The 24,216-nt window shown below is 40.7% G+C and overlaps 3 protein-coding genes across 6 annotated transcripts in view; 2 read left to right on the top strand and 1 right to left on the bottom strand.

Moving 5' to 3' along the window:
- The window catches only part of grik4 (glutamate receptor, ionotropic, kainate 4), a 235,311-nt gene extending 222,707 nt beyond the window's left edge, over positions 1–12,604 (top strand). For both annotated transcript variants that reach the window (XM_079353701.1, XM_079353702.1), the window contains 7 exons: positions 1,245–1,354; positions 3,100–3,273; positions 4,120–4,285; positions 5,015–5,240; positions 6,039–6,167; positions 6,285–6,403; positions 7,914–12,604. In XM_079353701.1, the coding sequence (XP_079209827.1) occupies positions 1,245–1,354; positions 3,100–3,273; positions 4,120–4,285; positions 5,015–5,240; positions 6,039–6,167; positions 6,285–6,403; positions 7,914–8,303 (1,314 nt within the window). In that variant the 3' untranslated portion in view covers positions 8,304–12,604. The remainder of the gene's footprint in view (positions 1–1,244; positions 1,355–3,099; positions 3,274–4,119; positions 4,286–5,014; positions 5,241–6,038; positions 6,168–6,284; positions 6,404–7,913) is intronic.
- Positions 12,605–14,543: 1,939 nt separating this feature from the next.
- drc12 (dynein regulatory complex subunit 12 homolog) lies at positions 14,544–20,865 on the bottom strand. 3 transcript variants are annotated; one of them, XM_079353891.1, is made up of 6 exons: positions 19,462–19,551; positions 18,998–19,066; positions 18,429–18,548; positions 18,115–18,207; positions 17,896–18,026; positions 14,544–15,632 (listed from the first exon to the last, which is right to left on the bottom strand). In XM_079353891.1, exons 1-6 carry the CDS (start codon positions 19,526–19,528, stop codon positions 15,504–15,506), a joined length of 609 nt encoding a protein of 202 aa, XP_079210017.1. In that variant the 5' UTR covers positions 19,529–19,551; the 3' UTR covers positions 14,544–15,503. The 3 variants fall into 3 exon arrangements, with proteins under 3 accessions (XP_079210017.1, XP_079210019.1, XP_079210018.1); XM_079353893.1 differs by lacking the exon at positions 19,462–19,551 and adding an exon at positions 20,590–20,865 and having other exon boundaries at positions 14,545–15,632; XM_079353892.1 differs by having other exon boundaries at positions 14,547–15,632; positions 19,155–19,551.
- cbl (Cbl proto-oncogene, E3 ubiquitin protein ligase) overlaps positions 19,671–24,216 on the top strand; it is a 36,017-nt gene continuing 31,471 nt past the window's right edge. Inside the window, exon 1 of the mRNA XM_079353890.1 lies at positions 19,671–20,581. Coding sequence (XP_079210016.1) covers positions 20,435–20,581 — 147 coding nt within the window. The 5' untranslated portion in view covers positions 19,671–20,434. The remainder of the gene's footprint in view (positions 20,582–24,216) is intronic.

Below are 24,216 nucleotides of genomic sequence, written 5' to 3'. Positions count from 1 at the left end.
GCTGACGTTAGAGGCTACATGCTGAACATGCACAAAAGGATATATGAGAATACCTAAACACACACAAGTGAGCACACACACAACGGCTCCAATGGCTGGCACTGCTTTACCAGTAATTGGTTTCATTTGGAGGACAATAGCTGTTGGTGCTGGATATGAAACATTAGGAATTAGCCCCCTATATTCCCATTGGTCTACAAGCTGCCAACCCAATTTCAACCACTTTATCTTTCCTACCACTGGTTACCATCAAACCAGGGCTCCTCTTCGCCTGCATTTCTGTCCATGCCAAAGCTATTAATCTTTTTCTTTTTTTGTGGGACACTCGCAAAGCACTCATACTGGAAGTCAAGTATAGGTCATAGAAATGAATTCCTTTATAATATAGCTCTAATAATTTAGATAGTCAACCTGTCTTTCACCACTGCATGCAACCCTGTGAAAAGTGTCAAACCTCGTCTTTGTCCCTGTCAAAAATGTTGACCTTTCAATGTTGCCTTTTCCTCAAAGCTTTTTCTATGTTGGATAATGTGTCTTTGTGGTTCCATTTGAAAGCCTCATATTTACAAATGAACACAGAGAACAGACAGTTCCTTCAGTTTCCAGTATCAGAGTCCCGGAAATCAAACTTCTTATCTGTGATGTTCCATCAATACACAACTATGTGCCACTCTGTTGACAGTTCATGGGAGACTGAGTTTGTGCTTTCATACGATGTTGATCTGAATGTTTACACGCAAATGAGATTCAAATAATTAACAGCGCTATCAGTTCAGGACAGGAAAATCTACGCTTATCACATCGAAATCCTTTGTTTACTGTCCCAGTCACCTTTTTCATTGTTCCAAATATCACACTGAGAATTAATTGTTGTTTAACAAGGACTAAACTGGAGCCTAGGGCAAAATAATCACTTGTGAAATTCAGCAACATTTCTTTTAATTAATTGCAGCAGTAGGTGAAGGTAAAGACTTATTTTTTGCATGCTAATTAGTTTATGTTCAACACTACAAGTCAGTACTTAACCTATTGAATACACATTCCAAAAAAAAATCCTGTTGCTTTGGCTTGTGTGGTTTTAACTGGTTATTCAAGTGTTACATGATGGCTGGAGGTTTTAATTATTTTTAACCCTTCACTTGTGTCTGCTTGTGTGTGTGTGTGTGTGTGTGTGTGTGTGTGTGTGTGTGTGTGTGTGTGTGTGTGTGTGTGTGTGTGTGTGTGTGTGTACGTGTGTGATACAGGGACGCAGACCAGGCTACTTTTCCTTCCTGGATCCCTTCTCTCCTGGAGTCTGGCTCTTCATGCTTCTGGCCTACTTGGCTGTCAGCTGCGTCCTGTTTCTGGTGGCCAGGTAAAGAGCTCAGTAGTACAGATAAGAAGAGAAGAGAGAAAACATTGACTGACAAACAGAGGGGTAGAGTACAGAGAGTAAGAACACAAACAGGTTTATTTAGGGGTTATACAGAGGAGGAAGCAGGTGTCTGTGCTCTCGCTTTTCTTCAGTTGATCTTCAACATCAAGGGCGGAGAGCTTTTCCCCTCCCTGTGGTTTCGTACTCAGCGTTAAACTGACACCTGCTGGTTAGAAAGGGAACTGGACCTGAAACAACTCATGCTGCGTGTTTTAATTGCCTATACAACGGAAACATTATCTTATGAATAAATACATCTCGCATCACTCAGCAGAAACAAATGACTATTCCCACAGGAGGGGATGTATTTCTTCTCAGAGGGAGTTTTAAGAGCGTTTGACTGAAGAATATGAAAATGATCTTCAATAGTGGGTTGATTGGATCATGAGCATTATGTAAATAATATGCATTGTCTGTTTTTTTTGTGTTCAGACTACTATATCATAAACAAGCATGTTGCAAATGGAACTTGCTTTAAAGGCAGAATGTTCGACATTTTACACATAAATAAAGTAGAAAATCCAGTATATCCTCTGTACATATCTGTCTAAGTCATGACTGTCTACAATGAGTGTGACGGCCTGCTAGCTCATAACTCTGAATGTAAAAGCTGTTTGAGTGATGGACTACAGAAAAGAAGAATAACATATTGTGCTCACTGCTAATCTTAATGTCACGTAAGCGCTTCTAGATCATGGTCAATCCGTATATATGTACCTATATAGCAAACTAGAGAGCACTACCATTAGCCTGCTAACACAACTATGCCGCTCGACACAAGGACAATTTTGTCTGCCACTTGCACTTAGTGCTTAATAATTGTGTGTTCCAATTTCATAACTCCTTTGTGCAAATTCAATTGCTGGTGCTCTAGGGAGACATCTACTGGACCAAAACGTTACACCTTCTTTCTCTAAAGCACAATAGCTTCGGCTGTGGCCTTGCCATATAAAGACATCATAAGTAGATCACAAGGTTTATCTAGAGAAGCTAGTATGAAGTGCTTTATAGTTTTTCTTTCTGTAACTCCATCACAGTCCAGGGAAATGAAAAACAGGAATCTCATCTTCAATCTTGAGAATACAAATCCACTTTATTACAAAAAGGAAATTTTTCAGTCAGCTATCAATTATTCTTACGATGTAAATACGGGAAAGAATAATAATGTTGATGTTATTCTTAAACCGCTAAATTATAACTATAAATTATGTATTTTTTTTGTTTAACAAGGCTGACCAGAAGGACATTTACCTTTGTATCATCACAGGGATATGTGCCCCTGACAGAGCAACACAACTGAAGTTTCATGGAGCGTCATTTGAACATGAAAATAAGAATAGTTTCACCTCTTCTGTTTAAGTAGGCAGCACAGGGGGAATGAAAAGCAGGTTGATTCTCTCTCTAGAGAGTCAAGGTGACATTGTGCTCAGTCGAACATAAGAGATGTTTTTTCCCTTATCTCTCTCTCTCTCTCTCTCTCTCTCTCTCTCTCTCTCTCTCTCTCTCTCTCTCTCTCTCTCTCTCTCTCTCTCTCTCTCTCTCGTTCTGTCTCCATTTCTATTTGCTCTGTCTCTTGAGTTTTGCTCTTGTCAGAATTCCTAATCCAGCTTTCATTCCCACTACTGTTGGCTATACTCCTCCAGTGATTTACTCTGTTATCAATCTCTGTGTCTCACTCTGCCCAGATTGACTCCCTATGAGTGGTACAACCCCCACCCCTGTCTAAAAGGTCGCTGTAACCTGCTGATCAACCAGTATTCACTGGGCAACAGTTTTTGGTTCCCTGTTGGAGGCTTCATGCAGCAAGGATCCACAATTGCTCCCCGAGCTCTGTCAACACGATGTGTCAGCGGAGTCTGGTTTGTATTCTTGACAGAGACACAAAAACAGGAATTGAATTTAAATGCGTTTTTCTTTTTTAATTCTGTGCATATTGCTCCATCATGAATACATTTCATCTTTTTATTTGATCTTGAAGCTTGAGTGCAGATTATGGGGACATCTTTGTTCCAGATGAAATGGTGAAGGCAGTTCTGCATGCATATACAGGAGAGAATATGACTGTTGGCTTCTTGTATTTAAATCCCTCCTGGGTGATCTGATTACAAGTGGATAGCCTGAATGCCAGCCGTGAAGGCCCCCCAAAGCATCCTGAAGATGGATTGGTTCGACTTACCATGGTAGTCTGGCGTATTACCAACTTGGTTTGGCTGTGTAAAATATTCATGCCTTCTGGACGGCATTAAGGACCGCCCCCTCAACTTAAAGAACAAAGCTCCTACGCTGTGTCAACGACTGTTTGCATGCGATGCAGACAAGTGATTTCTGAGTACTCAATGGAGTAGGACTGTTGATGAATGCCTGTACTTAAGTGCTGTCCTCTTATTATCAGATCACCCAGGAGGGATGTGCATGCAAAGCGCAAACAACCTCATTGTCTGTGTATGTGTGCCTTTGCAGTACAAACTACATTCCTTTCATCCAAACTGAACATTGTCACCTTCATCCGTACCCACCGCCACATTCATCCATCTGCCCCGTCATCCTCTGAAAGTCCTGCAGTGTCTTCTTTTCTCAGGTGTGCAGTTTTTCTGTTATCCTCCTACATTTTTACCCAGACAATCCGTCTTCATACGCCTGCTTCCACATTTACATACTTTTGTAGGTGAATACATATGTTCTTGTCCCTTGCCTCTCTCCCACAGGTGGGCCTTCACATTAATCATCATCTCATCCTACACTGCCAACCTGGCTGCCTTCCTGACAGTGCAGAGGATGGAGGTCCCCATCGAGTCCGTAGACGACCTGGCGGATCAGACAGCGATAGAGTACGGCACCATGCACGGCGGCTCCACAATGACCTTCTTTCAGGTCAGAGGTTAAACACATAATTGCATATGATCGATTGTTTATGCTATTAAACGGCCACACACCCTCGTGTATACACACCTAAGATCACCTGCAGTGATCAATGGGCCATCAGCTGTGTTATCCTTCTCATCACCTTCCTGTCCTTCCTGTCTTTCCCATCTAACCACAGGTTTTATCTGTTTCCTGTCTGTTCGCGACACAACCGTTCAATATCACTATCCTTGGGGAAATGTGGCACTGTCCAAGTCCTTAAGAGAGGCACACACGATCCACTATTTTGCTCTCAAGACTTGACCTCCCGAGAGTGTTACACAGAAAGAGACAGTGAAGGATGTATAGAGGAAAGGAGAAAGGGACATTATCCTTGTCTTTCATTACACGTTCACGTCCACTGGACCTTGAATAACTCCGGGAAGACACGCCAAGTGAAAGTCGAGGACATGTTAGGATGTTAACTGAGGCTTCTGTTCTAATCTCTGATCCTACACAAGGAGAAGGAATAATGCTGCCAAACAAACATCTACATTTTGAATGCAAAACACCTTTGGGAGGGTTTAAGAAGGGTTTGAATAAAATCTTATCAGAGGGGGAAACGAAAAAAAGGAAATGAAAACAAATCTGCTCTTCTGAAAAAATGGAAGAATGTGTATAACTTTGTATGACTGTTTACTGTCTCCCACATCTGAGTCTGTGTTAATCTAAACCATTGATTGTGTCTGGCCGCTACAGAACTCTCGCTACCAGACCTACCAGCGTATGTGGAACTTCATGCACTCAAAACAGCCCAGTGTGTTTGTAAAGAGCACGGAGGAGGGCATCGCCCGCGTCCTCAACTCTAACTATGCCTACCTGTTAGAGAGTACGATGAACGAGTACTACCGTCAGAGGAACTGCAACCTGACGCAGATTGGAGGACTGCTGGACACCAAGGGCTATGGAATTGGCATGCCGCTGGGTGAGTGGAGGATAATAGTGTGGAGGGGAAATGGGTCAAAAGAATAGAAAAGATAAAGAAAAAGTTAACCGTGTCCTCACACAGGTGGAGGACCTGATTGATAACAGCGTCTTAAACTGGTTTAAGTTTAAAGCAATACAGAGAGGAACTGATTTATACTAAAGCTAAGAAAGGGGAATTGAAGAGCAAGGGTATTAGTTGGAGGATACACCATAAACGTCACATTAGTGCATTACATTGAAAAGTAAAGCCTCAGAAAAGCCAAACTATTAGTTGCTATCATGGGGGAAAGTGATGCAAACAGTGAGAAATTTCGGAAATAAAAAAAAATCTAAGTACTACAGTTTTAAAAAAGAGCAGCTGTTTCCCTGCTGTGATCACAGAAGTAAGGAAGAGAAAAAGGAACGTGAAATATTGCTCCCTTCACTGCTCTCAGAGTGTACACCAACACTCTGTGTTTCCTTACACTTTGATCTCAGGTTGAATTGTGGGAGAGAAACACACCTTAAAGTAAACAAGATTAATTTTGACTGCTGTGATCTTTAAAGGACAGATAAAGCCAGTGTTTAGTGGATCATTTCCTGTGCTGCACACTGTGATGTGACCTGTAGAACACATCTAAACGGATGTAAGCCCTTAAATCCTATAGTTAGAATCCTTTCCTAATCCTTTTGTTTGGAGTTTTCCAAAAATAGTTAAATGCTGATTTAATACAACCAATAAGGTCCCCTAAAAACATACATACCTATGTTCATGAATAGAATTAAATACCTTATCACCTTTCTGTCTACCCTTCAGGGTCAGTGTACCGTGATGAGTTTGACCTAGCCATCCTCAAAATGCAGGAGGACAATCGTTTGGAGATCCTCAAGAGGAAGTGGTGGGATGGTGGCAAGTGTCCAAAAGAAGAGGACCACCGTGCCAAAGGTTTAACTCCAGCTAATCTGCTTGTTCTTCTGCTTCACTTCAGCTTGTGTCTGGAACAACACTTCAACAAATCCCTTTTCCTGTCCTCTCTGCCCCACCCTCTCCCATTGTCTCCAGGTCTGGGAATGGAGAACATTGGCGGTATCTTCGTGGTGCTGGTGTGCGGCCTGCTGGTGGCTATCTTCATGGCAGTGCTGGAGTTTGTCTGGATGTTAAGGCAGGCGCCAGGAGATGAGGTGAGAGAGGGCTATTTAACCTGCATCTGCTTTGTCTCCCTCTCCCCTCCCTGGTACCCTCACCCTCGGGGAGCAGCAAGGCTTTCCAGCTTCTAGCTTTGATAGCAAGTGTAGCAGGCGCCTCCTTTGGGTGACATGTGGCACCATCAGTACCACTGATGAGCCATTAACAGCACAAAACCAAAGATATACCTCATTTATACCTCACGAAGAGTAAATGCATATATGGAATATTTTCTATTTGTAGCAGTAAGATTCATTCATATACTCTCTACTTATAATATGGTGCATTATATATAACACTGACTGTAGCTGGATTTTATTGTTGGTGAACACATGCAATGAGAGTTCACTCTTAAAGCTAACTGTGGTTGCTTTATCCCAGCCTTAATGAAATCATCTATTTACTGGAGAGATGTCTGCCATTGTGTGCCCATGCATCTTCACCTGAAAATCAAATTGTCGGTCAATATTTGACCGTCAACACACCCACATGTGGGACGTAGAGGTGGGGATCTCAATAATGATACTTTCTGTAGACAAAAGAATGTTATAATTGCTTGTGTAAAGTGCTAAACACAAATAGTGTGTGATTACTATATTCAGAAAAACTGTTGACGTCTCTAAAAAAATATACGTTGAGGTTCAGATTTTATTGTAGCTACATTAAGAGTGAGGATTAGGAAGCAACATGAGGAGTGTCTCCAATCCATTGACTGAACTCCTACCTATTGAAAAGATAAGGCAATTTTACCAGTCCATTGTAGTTGCCAGGAAGTGTTCAGATTTGTTTGTGAAGGAGGTCATCTTCGCTGCTGATGATTATGTTGTTGACAAATATTCCAGAGAAAGATGTGCATGCAGTGTTCTGATATATGATATGGTAATATAATCTGATGTGATTCCTTTAAAAAAAACAGAAAAACATACTTGATAAATGTCTTTTCATGGACTCCGCACTGTGATTTTAACTCAATAAACATTCAGAATGTGAAAGTCAAAAACCTACTCATGTGATTTCTTCTTTTTAAGAGGCATCATTCAATTCTCCACTCAGCTTGTTGACGTTGTGTGTGAATGGGTGTTAAGTTGTGTGATTTAAACCTGTTTGAAGTTCGAGTAAGCCTCTACTGTGTTGACCTGAGCGGCAGTATCGACAATGAAATTATAGTGAACGCACAGTTTACATGCAGTATGCACTGAATTGCCGTCCAGTAGGCGTAATGTTAATATCAAGTCTGTGTATTGAAAGAGTAAGTTACCTTTACAGTATGTCTCCATGCAATCTTAGTTTTAATGCTGTGTGCTGAAGCGACACCATCTCTTTGTTGATCTCTCACCATAAACTATTTTTTAAAAATAACTATGAAATGTTTGTGTTGTGTCCATAATGTCCATCAGTCTGTCCTGAAATCATCAGTCAGTCAGTGAGTTGTCTGGCCTCTCTCCCTTTCTCTCCCTCTCTTATCCCCTCTTCCCTCTCTTTTTCTCCCTATGTGTGTGCCTGCAGCAGTCAGTGTGCGAGGAGATGCTGCGGGAGCTCCGAGGGATCGTCCTGTGTCGCGACAGCTTGCAGGTGAGGCGTCGACGGTCTTCTTCATTGATGCGACCGCGGCCCTTACCCCTGGAGGAGCGTCGGGCGCGAGCCGCCGCCGTCAGCCTCAGCAATGGGAAGCTGTGCGGGGGCACCGGACTGCCTGAACCCCTCTCCCACAGACTGGCGCAGGAGGCCGCCCTGGTTGCAAGGGGCTGCAGCCACATCCGCATTTGCCCTGAATGTCGACGCTTCCAGGGATTGAGGATGCGTCCTGGAGGGGCCACAGGGACCCTTCCATCTCCCACGCACAGTGAGGAGAGTATAGAGTGGGACAAGACCACAAATAGCAGTGAACCTGAATAACGGCAAGTGATTCCAACGGGACTGACTTTCCTAGCAGCCACCTGCTTTTCAGGGATCAGAGATCACATGGTGTTTTGGTTCAGCTGATCAGAGTTTTACCATAAAGGACAGGACGATGCTGTTCTTTGTTCTACTCTGGAGGCAGAACAAAGGACATTTCGTTCTGCCCTGGAGGCACGGCCAGTTAGCAGTTTTGGAATCTCCTTGGCTGAATTTGTACCTTGAACACAGGAAAAACTGATGAGTCTGTCTCATTGTTGTCTGTCCCTGTTGGCCCTTTGTACCATGTAAAGCTGTACGGACAAAAACGGCTATGGGGCATTTGTACTATGCAGTATTTTCAGTCATTTATCATTGTGCTCTTTCCTTTTTTTTCTTCTTTTTAAATTATTTCTGTCTTCTGTTGAATTATTAGTACTGAATATTGTTATTCAATTCAAAAAAAAAAAAAAGAAAACTTTCAACAAGTTCCTTTTTTATCTGTCAGTTTACTGTATGAACGTATATTGCCTCTGAAGAGCTGCAAAGACAAACTTGTCTAACGCAAGGTCAATCTTCAAATCCTTTTATTTTGAAAGTGCCAAAAACCACAAGTATAATCTTGTGGCTGGAGAGAGCACCACGGCCTTGAGAAGACAACAAACTGAACCTAGAATAACAAACAGAGACACTCAGACAAATGGACATTTTTTTATAGTAGTGATATTCTATTAAAAAAAAAAAAAAAAAGTTTTAACTGTTGGTATCTCTGAAAGACAGCGATGCATGTCCAGAAGTGTAGGCAGGAGCTTGCTGAGTGCTCGTTTGCTGGTGGCTGAGTCGCTGAAAGAATGATTTCCTGTTTTGAATACCTGCTTAAAATGGTTATTGCTTCACACAACACACATACACAACAGCATCCATTAATTCTCTTACTCCATCTGTCCGACATCTTAAACACTATGAAACATTTATTGTCTCTGCACTAGTCCTCTTTGTGATCTGTCACTTCAACGTATTTCTACTGTCTCCTGCAAAGCACACACTGTCTGCTCGAGGTTAGCTCTGATTTTCTCCATCTCACATATTTAAAAATGATTCCATTTTATGAGAATAAACAGGTGTGGTTATGAAACTCAATACGTATCACAACAAACTCAAAAACAAAGAAGCTCCCTTATAACATAAATGGGTTTCTATATCAGCAGTTGACTATCATTCTGTTAAATGTCAAAGCAGTTAAACTTTTATTGGCTGTGATGTTTACACACTGCATCGGAGGAGTAGTTCAGTTCAGAACAGCCTAGAGGCCCCTCAACATTATAACTCTTTTATTTCTAAAATAAAAAACATAGCAAATCTAACTGTGAATGTGTTGATTAGGCTCAAAGAGAAAACATCTTTTTTAGTTGACTAAAGTCAGCTGATTTTGGAAGTGGTAAAAATCTAGGGCAGACTGGTAAAGTTGTCATTTAAATCTTTTTAACGATATTAATTGGTGTAGTTCTTTTTGTTTGCGTCACATAAACCAGTGGTTCTCAACTGGTCGCGCCTCAGGACCCACCACAAAGTCCTTTGTGAAGAAATTGACAGCAACATTTTGGAAATGGTTTCAACCAATGAGATTTGTTTTTATGAAAAACGATGCAGTTTGGACCTCAGCCGGTACAAAACATATGACAGAGCAAATTTTGGATTTTAAGTCACTTTTAACAACTCCATGACCCACTTTTGGGTCCCAACCCACCAGTTGAGAACCATTGATATCAACCATACTTACAGAAGTAAAATAATGACACAAAAACCACCAGCAACATTATTCTTAGTTTACATTCAACAAAGACTGTGACTTAATGTTTTCTCATTGAACTGACCTTTTTGATAGCCTGGCTGTTGCACAGAGGGGAATCAGCTGTCAGTCTTATGTCTACATGCCCCTTTTTATTTCTGATCTAGCCATCATTTAAAAAATGAAATGCCGTCAATCATCATTCCTCAGAACTAGGCCACCGAACTCCACACAGCTTGAAGTTACTGCTGCAGTTTCTCTTGTATTTTTATAAGCCATGTTCACTGTCTGTCATTTTTTTACCTGAAGGTTTTCTGCATACTCTCTTTATAGTAGCAACCTCTGTCTTTCTTTTTTATTATACTTTACTCTCCATCAAATCTTTTTTTTCATATGTCACACAATCAAAACGGCTTACCCCACCTACACACAAATCAAAACCTTTTCCTTTCTAATCCAAACTTGCCCCTAGCATCTACCAACGAACAAAACAAGGCAATGGCATATCTCTTTGACTCTTTGAGAAGTCATCCTACAACCTTCTTAGTTCCTGAATGTTCTGACTGCTCCCAGATTCCCGTACAACGATCTTTCAAACAACAAAGGAATGACAAAACTGGTGTAATACCAATAAAATATCAAGGTATATCCATTGAACTCAAATAGTAGACTGACACCAAAATAAAAACAAAAACCTTTGAAAATAATTGCCTAAAGGGTCCTTAAAGACATTAAAAAAAGCAAGCCATAATTGTGCATCTTTAGTGTTACAGTTTGTATACGGTAAAAAAGTGAGAATTGATGAAATATCAGATAACAAAATCCATCCTTTTGCAAATAAATCTAAAGTACCCTGTAATGTTATACACATTGATTTGATGTGTTTATATGTGTATCATACAGCATATGTGTGTGTGTGTTCCAACTGTTGCCTTGTTGAATCCTAGTTTTATTTTATTCACCGGCACAGTAACATCTCTATAAATGACCTCACCCAAAGCGCCTCTATGTATTTTGAGCCCCTGTTCTTGCATGAAGGGCTGTGATTGGTGCGCTGTTTCAAAAGCTGGTGAACAGGTGAAACTATGATCATCTGCTGCTGACAGACCTGGAGTAAACTGCATTATCAGCATCATTATTCTTCTACAGAGTTTCCAGTAAAGTCATGGTTTCGAACATTTTTGCAACAAAAATACCAAATGTATATGGTTTATTATTTGTGTGTTTTTTGTGTGCGCGCCATTTCTTTGATTTCAGTGATCACACAGTGTTCAGACTCAGGTCTGCAGCGTGTCTGAAATCCTACAAAAATGCAGAGGTGTCTGAATCTGGCAACCCAAAAAAATTATTGGGAATTCCAAAAGTGTAGTAATAGTGCCAATTCATTTAGCTGTCAACTAATTACCAGTTGATGTCTTACAGTTGGTGTGTAAATACAGTTTGATCAACAGGGTTCCCCAGTAATGGTTCAAAGTGTTGTAACAGTCATTACACACACCTACACGTGTATCAGGATTATATGGACACACTACAGACATTTAGACACATACAAATGCACACAAGGAAGTTTGTGAGCATTTGATTAAAAACAATACCTCCTCACAGACAGTAAACTTTCTATACTTCTTTATATAATATGTGGTTCGAGGGAAATTACCAAGAAAATAGCAAAGAAAGAAAACCAAATTTCTTTATGCGTTTTATAAAAGAAGTTTCTACCCATTTGCTGAATGTTACTTTGAAACTCATGAAAGTGGGGAGGCTCTCGTTGCACCCGATGCTAACTCCTTAAACACTGAAAACATTTACAGGGGTGCTAAATCAAGCGTAGTTGGAATGAGATTGCCAATTACCTTGAAGGCAGGACAAGCAGTGCAGTAAGAATTAAAACAAATCCCACTGAAACACTGGACAGCCTTCGCTGGGAGACCTCTGAGTCAGATGGCAGGGATTGGCTGCTATATTTTATATGCTTTATTTTCTTATGTTGACATTTTTATCCCATTATAAATACATTTCTAAAAACAACCTTCTGTGGGGGTTCTGGGTTTGTCTTTTCTCTTACTTGAACTTATTCAACCTTCTAATCCTGTTCAGATCTGCCATGCTTAAAAGCCTTTGAGTGCACTCTGTTTTCTTATTTTAATATTCAGCCAGAAGGAATATTCAGACAGTACTCGTGTTGTTGTGTTTTTGCACTATGAAGATACTGTACATGGAGTTTCTTGCTGAATTAACGTGATGATTTGCTGAGTGAACCAGAGGGAAATGATGCATTAACCTCCCCTTTCTCACCAGGAGCCAAATCAACATCTGTACACTTGTGAATTTGTTAAAGAGCTGAGGATTTGCGTGGGTGTGAAGTTTTAATGTTGGGGTAATGAGTTTAGCAACTCACTCATGTGCTATATTTGCATCCACTCAGCCGTAGTCCATCCATCAATGTGATTTTCAGTGAGTGGTTCTGCCTTCTCAGAATAGTGAGTGAACGCCAAACAACAAAGTGCATCTAGTTTATGGTTTCATTCAGATTCCTCTCTCTCTCTCTCTCTCTCTCTCTCTCTCTCTCCTCTGAGTGCCAGTCTTACCATCTCTCCATGATAAGTTTATTCACCAACTGCACGTCTCAGTGCATCTCCCCCCTGCACCTACGGAACTCTTAACAAGAGTGACAAACACACCTCAACACTCGCTGCTACCTGTATGTCACTGCTGTGTCAAGTTTATTTAACCATGCTCATGCTTCTGCTGCTCCAGGTTCATAAACTCATCACTTCTCTACCCACCAGTGACGTGCTGAACTGCTGCTAGATTTATGGAGGCCTCGTGGTGCACCGAATGCCTGCAGAGGTGTGTGCAAATCTGCTTCACTCCTTTTTGCTCCCGATCTGCTTTCACTTCTACGACGCCTGAACTTGACACATAAGATGCTTATATACATTCTCTATTGATAATTCATTAATTCAAAGACTTTTATGCAGAATGACTTAATTACCTTTTAATAGAAATTCTCAAATCTATTCATATCATTTTCAAGGCCAAGGTTTTATCTCTTTAACATACGCCTGCAGATTTCCCAAGGTTAACAGCCTGCATGTGTACATCCGCCCTATAATAGCCCCTAATGAGCAGCACATCTAAGGACACCAATTGAGAGAGAAAGCAGTCAACCAGTGGAACTGCACTAATTCACAGTGAGGCAGGCACACATTTTTAAGTGAGGGCTTCCAATTGATTTGCTCGCACTCCATTGCAAAAGGCTTGTTGTTGTTGATGATGTTGGGGTGTACTGAAAGAAAAGGTATTCAGAGTGAAAGAATACCGTCCAAGGTGAAGCACTGTCAAGGCTGCTATACAGCCTTTTGTTGCTGACAGTTTTTGTTGAACTTATTGACCAAAACATCTTGGCATTGTTTGTCTTTCAGAGAAATAAAATGGAGTTTCATTTACTTTGTGTTTTGTTCTCTCACTATTCATTCTCACCTTGATCGATGGCACCACAGATGGGGAAGCATTGATTACCTAATTTTGTGTTTCTGTGTGGGGGCGAGAGTGAGTGTGTGTTCATTGTGTTGGTGTGTTTGTATAAGCTCTCTCTAATGCCCTGGGCTCCCTGGGAAATCAGTGTGGGCATCTGGATTCATCAGCTGGAGGGCCTTTCATTGCATCGCTGCCCAAAAGCTGAACAGACAGCCAAGTCAAATTCCAGAGAAAGCCTGTGCATATTTTCAGATATTCGTCAGAAAAAAGTCAAGCAGACAGCTTTTATCGTGGAAATCAATCAACAGGGTTCTGCCTAGAAAAACTACAAAAGTTCATTTAATTTCTTTTGAAAAGGTAAAGCAGTTATTCAAGGTGTTTTGGAATTGTCATAAAAAGTCAGTGTTCACCTAGAGTGCTTATTTGTCATGCTTCATAATGACTCCGGCTTTAATCAGAACATCCTTTTTATCCATTTATCATGGACTAAACACCTGCTGGTTGTGAAAATGTTTAACCTGAATATGAATATAAATGTAGTGTATATCATGAACTCCAACTACAATTAGGAAAGGGATGATTTACCCTCTTTCTATTTAGCCTAAAAATAATTTAGGTTCCATATTATGCAATTTTACATTTTAACTTAACTGAATTTTAAAGGGGAAAGGTATGTTTTTTCTGAACGTACTTTACAGTTTAAGAGTTACATTGTAACAAATGAATACATTTACCAGCAAGCGCATTCTTAGAGCTCCAACCAGTGGTTCCACATTCTTATCATGCCTTACAAATGCACATTGCACAAATACATCTGTCCTTTGACTTTATGTATATTTGAGGGAGAATTTCACATTCCTCTTTTGGTATTTTTAGTGTTTACTTCGAACTTTCAGCCCCAAATGACCAACACAGAGTATTTTACATCAGCATTTACTGTAAATACAACAAATACATTATGATATGACAGATAATGCTACTTAGCACAAGGCTAACCTTTTGCTAAGTAGTAACATTTTTGCAAGTTCTCTGCCAACAGATGCACTATGCATATAGTCATTTCATCCAAAGCACCTCAAACCCCAACAATCAAAAACACAGACTCTGAAAGCAAAGGCTCATTATGCTTTGAGAAGAAAAAAATGTGGTTCTCAGATCAAGGCATCTTGAGCTCCAGTCTTAATTGAGAATCGTAATCCCAGAGTAATCGATAGGATAAGAAATCAAAGTGGGCTGTGAAAAAGTTGCATGAATGAAAGCCTTAAATGTTTATGTGGCTCCCCGCAGGGAAAGTTCACTTTTATCGAATTTGAGCAGATTCATCATATTTTCTGCATCATTAACTGTTATTTCGCATTCTTCTTGTTATTGTCAACTGTTATTTCCACCTCATATTGATGTTTCTTTTTTTTAGTTTACTGTTTGAATATCCCTCTCTCGCATCTGTATGTTGATATAAAACAAGGCAGCCTAGAATTATTACAGTTTACCTTATTGTCTAATGTTCATGTTACCGGCTTACATCAAACTTTCTGTACTACCATATATGGTATCTTATCCACTGATCACAACATGGTATTCTTATTGTCATCATTGCTAACATGGCTGTTGATTTATTTTTCAGCTGTGTTTATACAGGATAGTACACATCATTTTTTTTTTTTTTCCAGAGACCATCTTTGAAACCATAAACGGTCATCTGCTACATCTAGTGGCCATTAAACGACATTACACAAACTTTATGGTGAACTATGTATACATGCAGATCAATCTATTTTGTTCTCTGGTGATGAAATATAATACCGACAGCCACAGCTTCAGGCATACTTATTCATGAGCTGAAATTTTAAAATGTCTTTCACTTTTACAAACATGTAGCGGTGTAATTTAACAGAACAAACACGTCTCTCATCGAGAGGAGCAGCTGCCTCAGGATCTTTTTAGTCTGTCTTTTAGATGTTCAGAGCGTTCAGGCCAAATTCAGAGAGCAGGTCCTGGTGATTTTGATGAAGCGCTCTGTTCTTACCCTTCCATCCCTGTCCAGCCACAGACAGCTGGGAACTCAGCCTGTCCAGAGTATCCTGCAGGGGCAAAAAAAATCTTTGAAAATTAGATGTGACCTCAAGTTTTCCCTTTAACTCACCCAGTTGTCTAACCTGATCTCCTTCCTTCCCTTTAACCACTTTAAACTCTGATTAGTTATAGGACTGCGTGCATGGAAAAAAAGACATAATGACATTCTCTGTCACACAAGGAGAAACAGAAATAATGATAATTACTTATTAAAAAACCATGGCTGCATAATCACAGGCTACGATAAAGGGCTTCCGGCTTGACCACTTATCTTTAAAGATCTGCTCTCGGAAAATTTGCATCTACTGTCCATGCCGACCCCCATTCTATGTCATTTACGTCAAGGAGTTGTATTGTGCCTAGGTGAGTTATTATTATGCACATATAGGTTAGCATAACATTTACATCATGTTGGTGTTGCATGAAAAGAGTCCAGTTGGACCAAGGAAACATGTTCCAACAGCTTAAGAACCTCCTGTGCTTTACTTCAGATCATCTCTGTGACTTGTATGTTTTAATGAATACTCATTTGTATGTTCATCCAGGCTTACTTGAAGATCAATGTTGTGTGTCCTTGTACAGCCAAAACATAACTTTTAAAGTTCACCTTTTCCTACAGATCCAAACGCCTGCTTATGACATTTAAGAAAATGTTTTGCAGTTTGTAAACAGTGTGAGGCTTTTTGTAAAGCTGTTTACAGCACAGGTTCAGCTGTTCTCTCTAAAGTGGGGAAAGTGAGTTTAATGCTCTGTTAACACAAGGGATTATTCAACAACATGATACTTAGTAAGATTTAGTAACATTCAGTCACGAAGTGCTTCACAATTAAAACAGTCAAACAATTCATACAGTGCAAAAAAAATGTACAGAAATAAATCACGTCGAAAACAAGGCAATGTTAAGATCAGGAAAACACATGCACAAACACATGCACACACACACACACACACACACACACACACACACACACACACACACACACACACACACACACACACACACAAAAGAAAGGGTTTTTGGGTTACAGGAAGGTTTGTCTGTTCAGGTGAGTTCTTCGTCACTTTTTGAAATTCTCCAAAGATTCTGCAGATCTGAAGGTGTGTGGGAGTTGATTCCAGAGAGTGGGGCTAAACCCGCGAAGGAACAATCACCTTTTGTTTTATAATTAGAGCTGGGGGTGGGAAAAAAAGGCCAAGATGATGAATAGACGAGGGGTGGGATATGGAATGAGGAGGTCTGTAACATAGCTGGGGGCGAGGTCGTGCAATGCTTTTTATGAAACAGGAATTTGAAGTGGATTCTAAATTTTGTGTTAATAATCTGGCAGCTGAATTTTGAACGAGCTGTAACGTTTCACGATGATTGAGAGTCACAATAATTCAAATGGGAGAAGATGAAAGTGTGAATTAATATTTCAAGATCTGGATGGGAGAGCATTGTTTTGATTTTGGAGGTGTTTTTTGAAATTGCAGGAAACAGGACGAGACAAACTTAGTGGTTTTAAGGCCAGGTGTTGGTCAAAGAATTCTAATTGAAAGATTCTTAATGGTTGGTTTAATGTTGGACTGGAGAAGGCCAATTAACTGTTGTGCTGTTGTTGGGAAACGATTTAAAGTATTTTAAGTTTTGTTTGAGTCTCAGGTTGTAAAAAAAAAAATTATGTTGGTGCATTTACACATTGACATGTTAACTTTCACATCTTAATGTTGGTACAGGGCCACCATCCCAAGCACAAACATGATCTTATGGATAATTTGTTCTACTGAGTGAAAATAGATAAGGGCTGATCTCATTTAAGAGCCTAGATTAAATACCTAATCTAGATTAAGTCACGAACATTCAGCACAGAAAAGTGAAGAGTCATGGGGACAAAGCTGCCCTCCAGCTGGGACAGCAACACATCGTTCATCCTCACTAAATAACACATACACAGGTTCACAATACTGGGCTTGCTCGTGGCTTACAGTTTATCGGTTGTTATTAATTGGTGAATTGACTTTACTTATAAAGCACTTCTTTAGTCTTCTGATTATTCAAAGTGCTTGTGCAATACATGTTACATTCGTCCTTTCACAAACACATTCATACACTGATTGTAGATTGCATTACCGTGAAAAGTAGCCATCTGTATTAACTACTCCCATTATTACGAATTCAAACTTCAATATTAATGCCAGAGGGAGAAATGTAGAATTCAGTGTCTTACCGAAGGAGACTCTAGCATGTAGAGTAGGACAGTGACAAGTGGGGATTATAGTGTTGTAACTCACATGCAGGATCTTCTCATAGTCAGTTTCCATGTTGTCCATTTTATGACAGAGGTCAGATATGACGGTGTCCTTCTCCTGTTCAACTTGCTCGCGCTCTCTTTTCTCTCTCTTCAATTCATTCTGACACAGGACTACACACTCAAACAAACACAGGAATGCAGTTAATTTCATCCGGCTCTCTTAAGTCTATTTATATGTTAATATTTCATGTATTCATACCAAGTTCCTCTTTCAGCTGGCTGACCTCCTTCTCCAGCCTCTTCACCTTGCTGCTCAGCTCTGTCTGCATAGTTTTGTACTGTTGACGGAGGTCTACAAGATATTTGTAGTTAGCCTTCATTGCAGATTCCCTTTGCACAGCTAATTTAGCAATCAGCTTAGGCACCCTGCTAATTAGACTTTTTGTTCCCCAAAAATTACCCTAACCTTGGCAAACACGCCCCCTTGTTCTTGCATCCCAAAGGGACCCAGGCTTTATCTCAGGTTATTAAAGGAGAGACTAATTGTTGTTTCATGCCTCAACTGTAGCATACCAGAGTTCACATCCCTGTGGTCTTGTCTCTCGTGCTGCAGCTTCTGCTCCGTGTCTCTCATCCGTCTCCTCAGGTCGACTCTATCAGACTGGATCTTTATTGCAGACTCACGTTGTATAGCTGTGGTAATCACACAAACACATGCATGCATAATGTTCACATCAGTGTGCTCTTCATAGGCAGAAATTGCATTGATTAGAGGGGTAATTTGCATTCAGAAAATAGAAAACTAAATAATAGTATAATTAAGTCATATACCATAAGTCAGAAAAAAGGCAAAATATTTGCTGGTTACATCACACCAAAAGTGAGGATATTAAGATTTTTGATTTTTAATGTAAAATGGAAGGTGAAAATTAGAAAGGACCGTGTTCAATGTTTAATCTTTTTTTTGCCACTGAAATGACTAAAATATAAGCATCCATTAGGCGTTATTAGCGCAATAGCCTACATAATTGTACCTTTAGAACTTTATATGTGATTGTATGAGATTTATAATGAAAGTTGTGCGACCCATTGACCTCAACAGGCGTTAAACACAACAGGCTAAATAAAATGTTTCTGCTCACCAATATGATCCTGTAGGACGGCTATATCCAAAACACTGCGCCTATACTTTTCTTCTAAATCATTTTCACCTGCAACAAGATTCAAAGGTTGTGAACAAAAGAAATCAACAAAGGAAATAAATAGGCTATAGTTCTGATCTTGAAAAAATATTTTTACATTTTTCGGGAACCTTCTTTGTGGTCTTTTTTGTTTTTTTCTTAGAAGGCATGATTTCTTCTGCTCAGATTTTTAAGCACACACTAAACTTAAGCTTCGCTCACTGAATGGACACACTCAACAGGGATGAGCATTTGTTGCTTGCTTTGCTTTGGTTGCCGAGTGAGTTGCCATAGAAGTAGCTGTCAAGCTTGATTGATAGTTGACTAACTTTATGAACAACCAATCACAAAGTTACTGGGCTGGGGCAACTTTTTTTTTTTTTTTTTTATCTCGTGCGCATTTGGCCATGTAATGGGATCCTTACTTTTAGTGAGATACGTTTTGTTGTCAGGAGAGACAGAGTCCAGCTCTATTGGAATGCAATGCACCATTCAGCATCACCTCAACCTTTTATGAACGCTGTACAAGCTGAAGCGCGCGCCCGAAAAAATTCACGACTCGTGGGCGCGCGTGGAGAAGGCGTGGAGTTTGGGGTTGTGAAGAGGGTGCGGGGAGGGGGAGGAGGGTGCAAACGGAAGGGGACGTACAGGAAAGGCAAGGGCCGCACATAGGCAACACGTCACGATGGAAAAGAAAAACACTGGGGCAATGTATCATTTCCACATGTATTTATTTTCTCATGTTACGGATATGTGAAGCTTTCGCGTTATTTTTTTTTCGGTGCAACTTCCTCTTCTCGGTCATCATCAGCGTGTGTGCTCTGCGTCGTCAGCCTCAGCCCGCAGAGGAGAAGAGAGGGCTGACACTGTCACACACACAGCAGACACTCAACTTCCCGTTAAAGCACAGCTCAGGCAAAACGAGCTGCTGCTGCTGCTGACAAAAAAAGGGGAACGACGTCGGGGTTTATCGAGAGGAGATACATTCAGGACTCTTGCAAGAGACGCGGTGTCGTCGTCGTCGCCCAGCGGAGGGCAAGCAGAGTCAGATCTGTGCTCTGCTAATTAGCCTGCGTGGGTCCCTGCTGCAGAGACACGGCTAGCTGCAGCAGCAGCAGCAGCAGCACAGGGTGTGAGTGACTTGTTCTCCTTTTAGCTGGTGTTAGGTTCACGGATGGGAGACTTTATGCGATAGCCATCCCTCCCATCCTTTACCCCCCCTCCCCTCCTTGTCGGACCCTGGCTCGAATCCGCCGCCACTCGGGCGCTGTCCTCGCCGGGGGGTGCCGGATCACCATAGCCAGGTCTGGCTAACGCGAGACGGGCGGTTCGGTCCCCCCTTGACCTCCTGCCCCTCCTGTCTGCCGCTCTGGCCGAGGTGTAGCCGAGCTCTCGAACATGGCAGGGAACCTGAAGAAAGGCGGAGGACTCATAGGTATGATGAAGGATGCCTTTCAGCCACACCATCACCACCTCCACTCCCATCACCAGCCCGGGGCCGTGGATAAGAAGACAGTGGAGAAATGTTGGAAACTGATGGACAAGGTACGTACGTGAACTCGCGTACATGGTAGCAGGCTCATTGGATGCCAAATGGGGGGGTGGGGGGGCAGCTAGCTCACAAAAGCTAACTAGCGTTAAGCTAGCTGCAGGCAGGTCTGGCGTCGCTAACTAAGCTTTTCAGTTTAGACTCTGTTAGCTAACGCCTGCTAATTAGCTAGCCTAAACTGTATTGTTCTGTACCATATGAGCCCTCTAAAGGACGAGCTGTTATAATGAATACAACAAAGCCCACACGTCCTGTTTGTTAAAGCTTTACCAAACTGTACGTGAACTTAGTGTGTTGTCTCACCACGGCAGATGTTCTTTATTGACAAAACATCTCATCCCTGAAAGGTATCAAACGGTAATAAAGGAGCTACTGTATGGCGTTAAAGCATGCTAGTAACACTGGGAAGTTCATAAGATGAATTCAAGCGATTCAAAGTTGTACATTGTTGCGTAAATTACAGCAGTCAACATACTGTAAGCTAACAAAGCAGTGAGGGGAAACAAACATGTCTGTATCAACCTCTTTCACAGGGGAGACTCATTTCACAGCTTCACTTCTCGGAAAAAAAAGTCTGCTGCAGTTTGACCCCCCCAGTTTCCTGTGAGATTCACACACAGCAATATGTGAGTGGATAGGAAGACAAGACACTCTTTTGTGTCCTCTCCTTCCTCCTTTGAGGTCTTAGTTCAGATCTCTAATATTAGGAAGACGAAGCCAAAGCTGTTATTAAAAAGCCCCTTTCCAGTTTGTTTGACTCAGCTGGCATCTGTTGAATGTGGCCTGCTGGACTTTTTGCTACTGCAACCAACACAAAAAGAGGCTGACAGTTGTAACACTGCGACCCTGGCTTTTTATTCAGTCGTGTTTTTAGTGAATATACAACACTGTAAGTTATATTTTTTGGGTGGATTTTGTCTACATTAGGTAGAACAGCTGTAGAGACATAGGAAACATTTGGGAGGAGAGAGGAGGGGACGACATGCAGCAAAGTACAGAGGCCGGACTCGAACCACTCCACAGAGGACGAGAACAGCCTCAGTTCATGTCATAACCGCAAAGCTGTCTGTCTGACTGCTATCGCTTCTAAAAAGCTTTTTGTATTGCATCTCTGCTCCCAGAAATGCAATTTGAGATCATGTGACTACAACTGACCTTACACCACAGAAACCACCTGCACAGCCAGGGCAGCTTTTTACAGTGTTACAGTGTGAGAATAATTGACCACGTTCATCTGACCAAGTGGAACAGTTAAGCGCAGCACGAGTTATTGGGAAAAAAAAAAAAAAAAAAGTTTGATTCTCTTACCTATAGAAATATCTATAAGACCCATGTGGTTTCACCTCCCTCGATTGTTTTAAAAAAGCTGCAAAAAAAAAAAAGGATTCAGATTGAACACATACTTTAGACCAACACCTGCAGAATGAGCTCTTTGTGTTAAAACACCTCCTGCAGAGGACCTAGTTAAATATTAGCAGAATGATGTCACATTTCTTACAGTGTTAGGCATAACAAACTTTATTTAATTGTTGCTTAAACTCTGACGCTCTGTCCAAAGGTTTGTTTTGAGGCTGGCTGTTGAAATAAAGTTAGGAATTAGGTATAAATTAACCATATGTTTAAAAAAAAAAATTATAATAATAATGTCAATAAGTTACCTGGTTCATTTTTTTCCAAGTGTAGTTAATTTTCAGGTAGTTGAAGTTGATGTTTAGAAAGTTCAAGTTGTTTTATTTTTTTATGACAGATGTGAATAAGCCTCGAGAGAAGAAAGAGAAAGATGAGTGGAATGCAAGTGTAGAGCCAGTCAATATTTCACTCCAGCCTTGATTGACATTGACATATGAGAGCACTCAGTTGTTTTGGCCTTGTACGTGTGCAAGCATGCATGCGTAATTGGCAAAGTTGTGGGTACAAGTGTTTGCAGGGTAGGGGATAATGCTAGTGATGTAACCTTGGCAACGCTGTTATCAAAAGTCAGTCACAGCCAGTGAAGACGTTGTGCATTCAGAGGCCCGGTGAAGGCTTAAAGGAGTGAGGCCACAGTGTTAGTAATGTTACTGAAGTAAAGGCATGTTATCCTTCAGTCGGGTGCACATTTAGGCAAAATGAAAACTTGGCGTCACCCGTATACTTACATTTTATCTCGAAGACACACAAGACTGACAAAAACAAAAGCTCTTTTTCGCTCTGCTTTTTGACGTCATCGGTCATTTGAAATGGCAAAACTATAAAGTGAAAGCTGCTTCTTCTTTTTCTTTTTTTCTTTTAATAACCCTGTGACTAATGTCTCTAAAAAGGCTGTTGTGCTAGTTGCATATCTATGAACTTAGAACACCCATAGTAAAAATGTTACTATCCTAATGTTCAGTTCTTTATCTGCTCTGCTGGTGATCCTAGATATGTTTTAAATGTGATTTACTGTTTTAAAGTTCAGTAAATGAAAAGTGTAAGTTCATGAAATCACTTTCATTTAGCTACACTTCATTATTTCTCTTTTGGTCCATTCACACATGCTGATAGTGAGAAGTTGACATTTAGTGTTTAGACAGCGTGGAAGGCCTACAAGCTAAAGTCACTTTGCATGTTGTGAAACGGTACCGCCTAAAATACACTGTCCGGCGAGTGTGACCTCATTATGCTGAGGGGCTTTTGATAGGGCGGGGATGATGAGCTGACTAATCCGAGAAGCCGAGGCCGCGTTACAAACTGAAATCAAACATTTCTCCCGTTCTTCTCTCTCAGTTGATGAAGATGAGGCACTCCGACACGACAGATGTGGAAGGAGAACATCATGCTTATTATATGTGAGAAATAAGACATTCAGAGAAACCGATGAATACAAGTTATATTCTCACAAAATGTACCAGAGTGGAATTAGTGTTTGCTAGCTTGATGCTAACATATAATCGCCGTTGACGTGCTAACAGATTGAGCGTCGCTACATTGCCGTAGACAGCTTGTTTTACTGCTGCTACTGTAACTCTGGTTAGATGACAATTTTGTCAATGAAAAAAAAGCGATGAATATTCATGAGTCATGACGAATCCTTATTAAGTATCAGATTATTTTATTATACTTTATTATTCATTTGTTTTATTCTAATTATTTGTGATCAACTTTAACACATTGTTTCAACATCTGCGTAGTTGTTTTTGGTTTAGAAAGCTATTAAACCCTTAAAAGGCCACTATTACTACAGATGACCACAGATGAGGTTAACTAATAAACAACAAGCTGATGTGCAAAGTACATTTTTCGCACAAATTCAAACATGTGGCTTTCAAAAAGCACACGTAAGGCATTTAACCCCTCATTTTTTATGACACTGTTCCTGCCTTTGTCCTTTTTTCTTTTCTTTTTTTTTTAACCCTCCCTCACTATTGTTAAATGTAACATTTGCCTGATCCACAAGAATAAGATATGTGCTGCTGCTGTTATTGATTCTGAAAGCTCAAGTTCAGATGAGGACAGGAGAGCCTGGATCTTTCAGATATTGTGTAGGTGAGGGGTAAGTGATGACCACGTCGTCCATACTGAGCGTACTGTCAGTGTGAATGTTCCGGGCTGAGCGCCAGTGTCGTTTGTAATGGTCAACGAGGTGACTCAGACTCAGTGCAGCATTGTAGAG

Source organism: Symphodus melops (genome assembly GCF_947650265.1).
Source record: "Symphodus melops genome assembly, chromosome: 10".
NCBI lineage: Eukaryota > Metazoa > Chordata > Actinopteri > Labriformes > Labridae > Symphodus > Symphodus melops.
The sequence above is the reverse complement of the archived record's forward strand: the minus strand, read 5'-3'. Positions and strand labels throughout refer to the sequence as shown.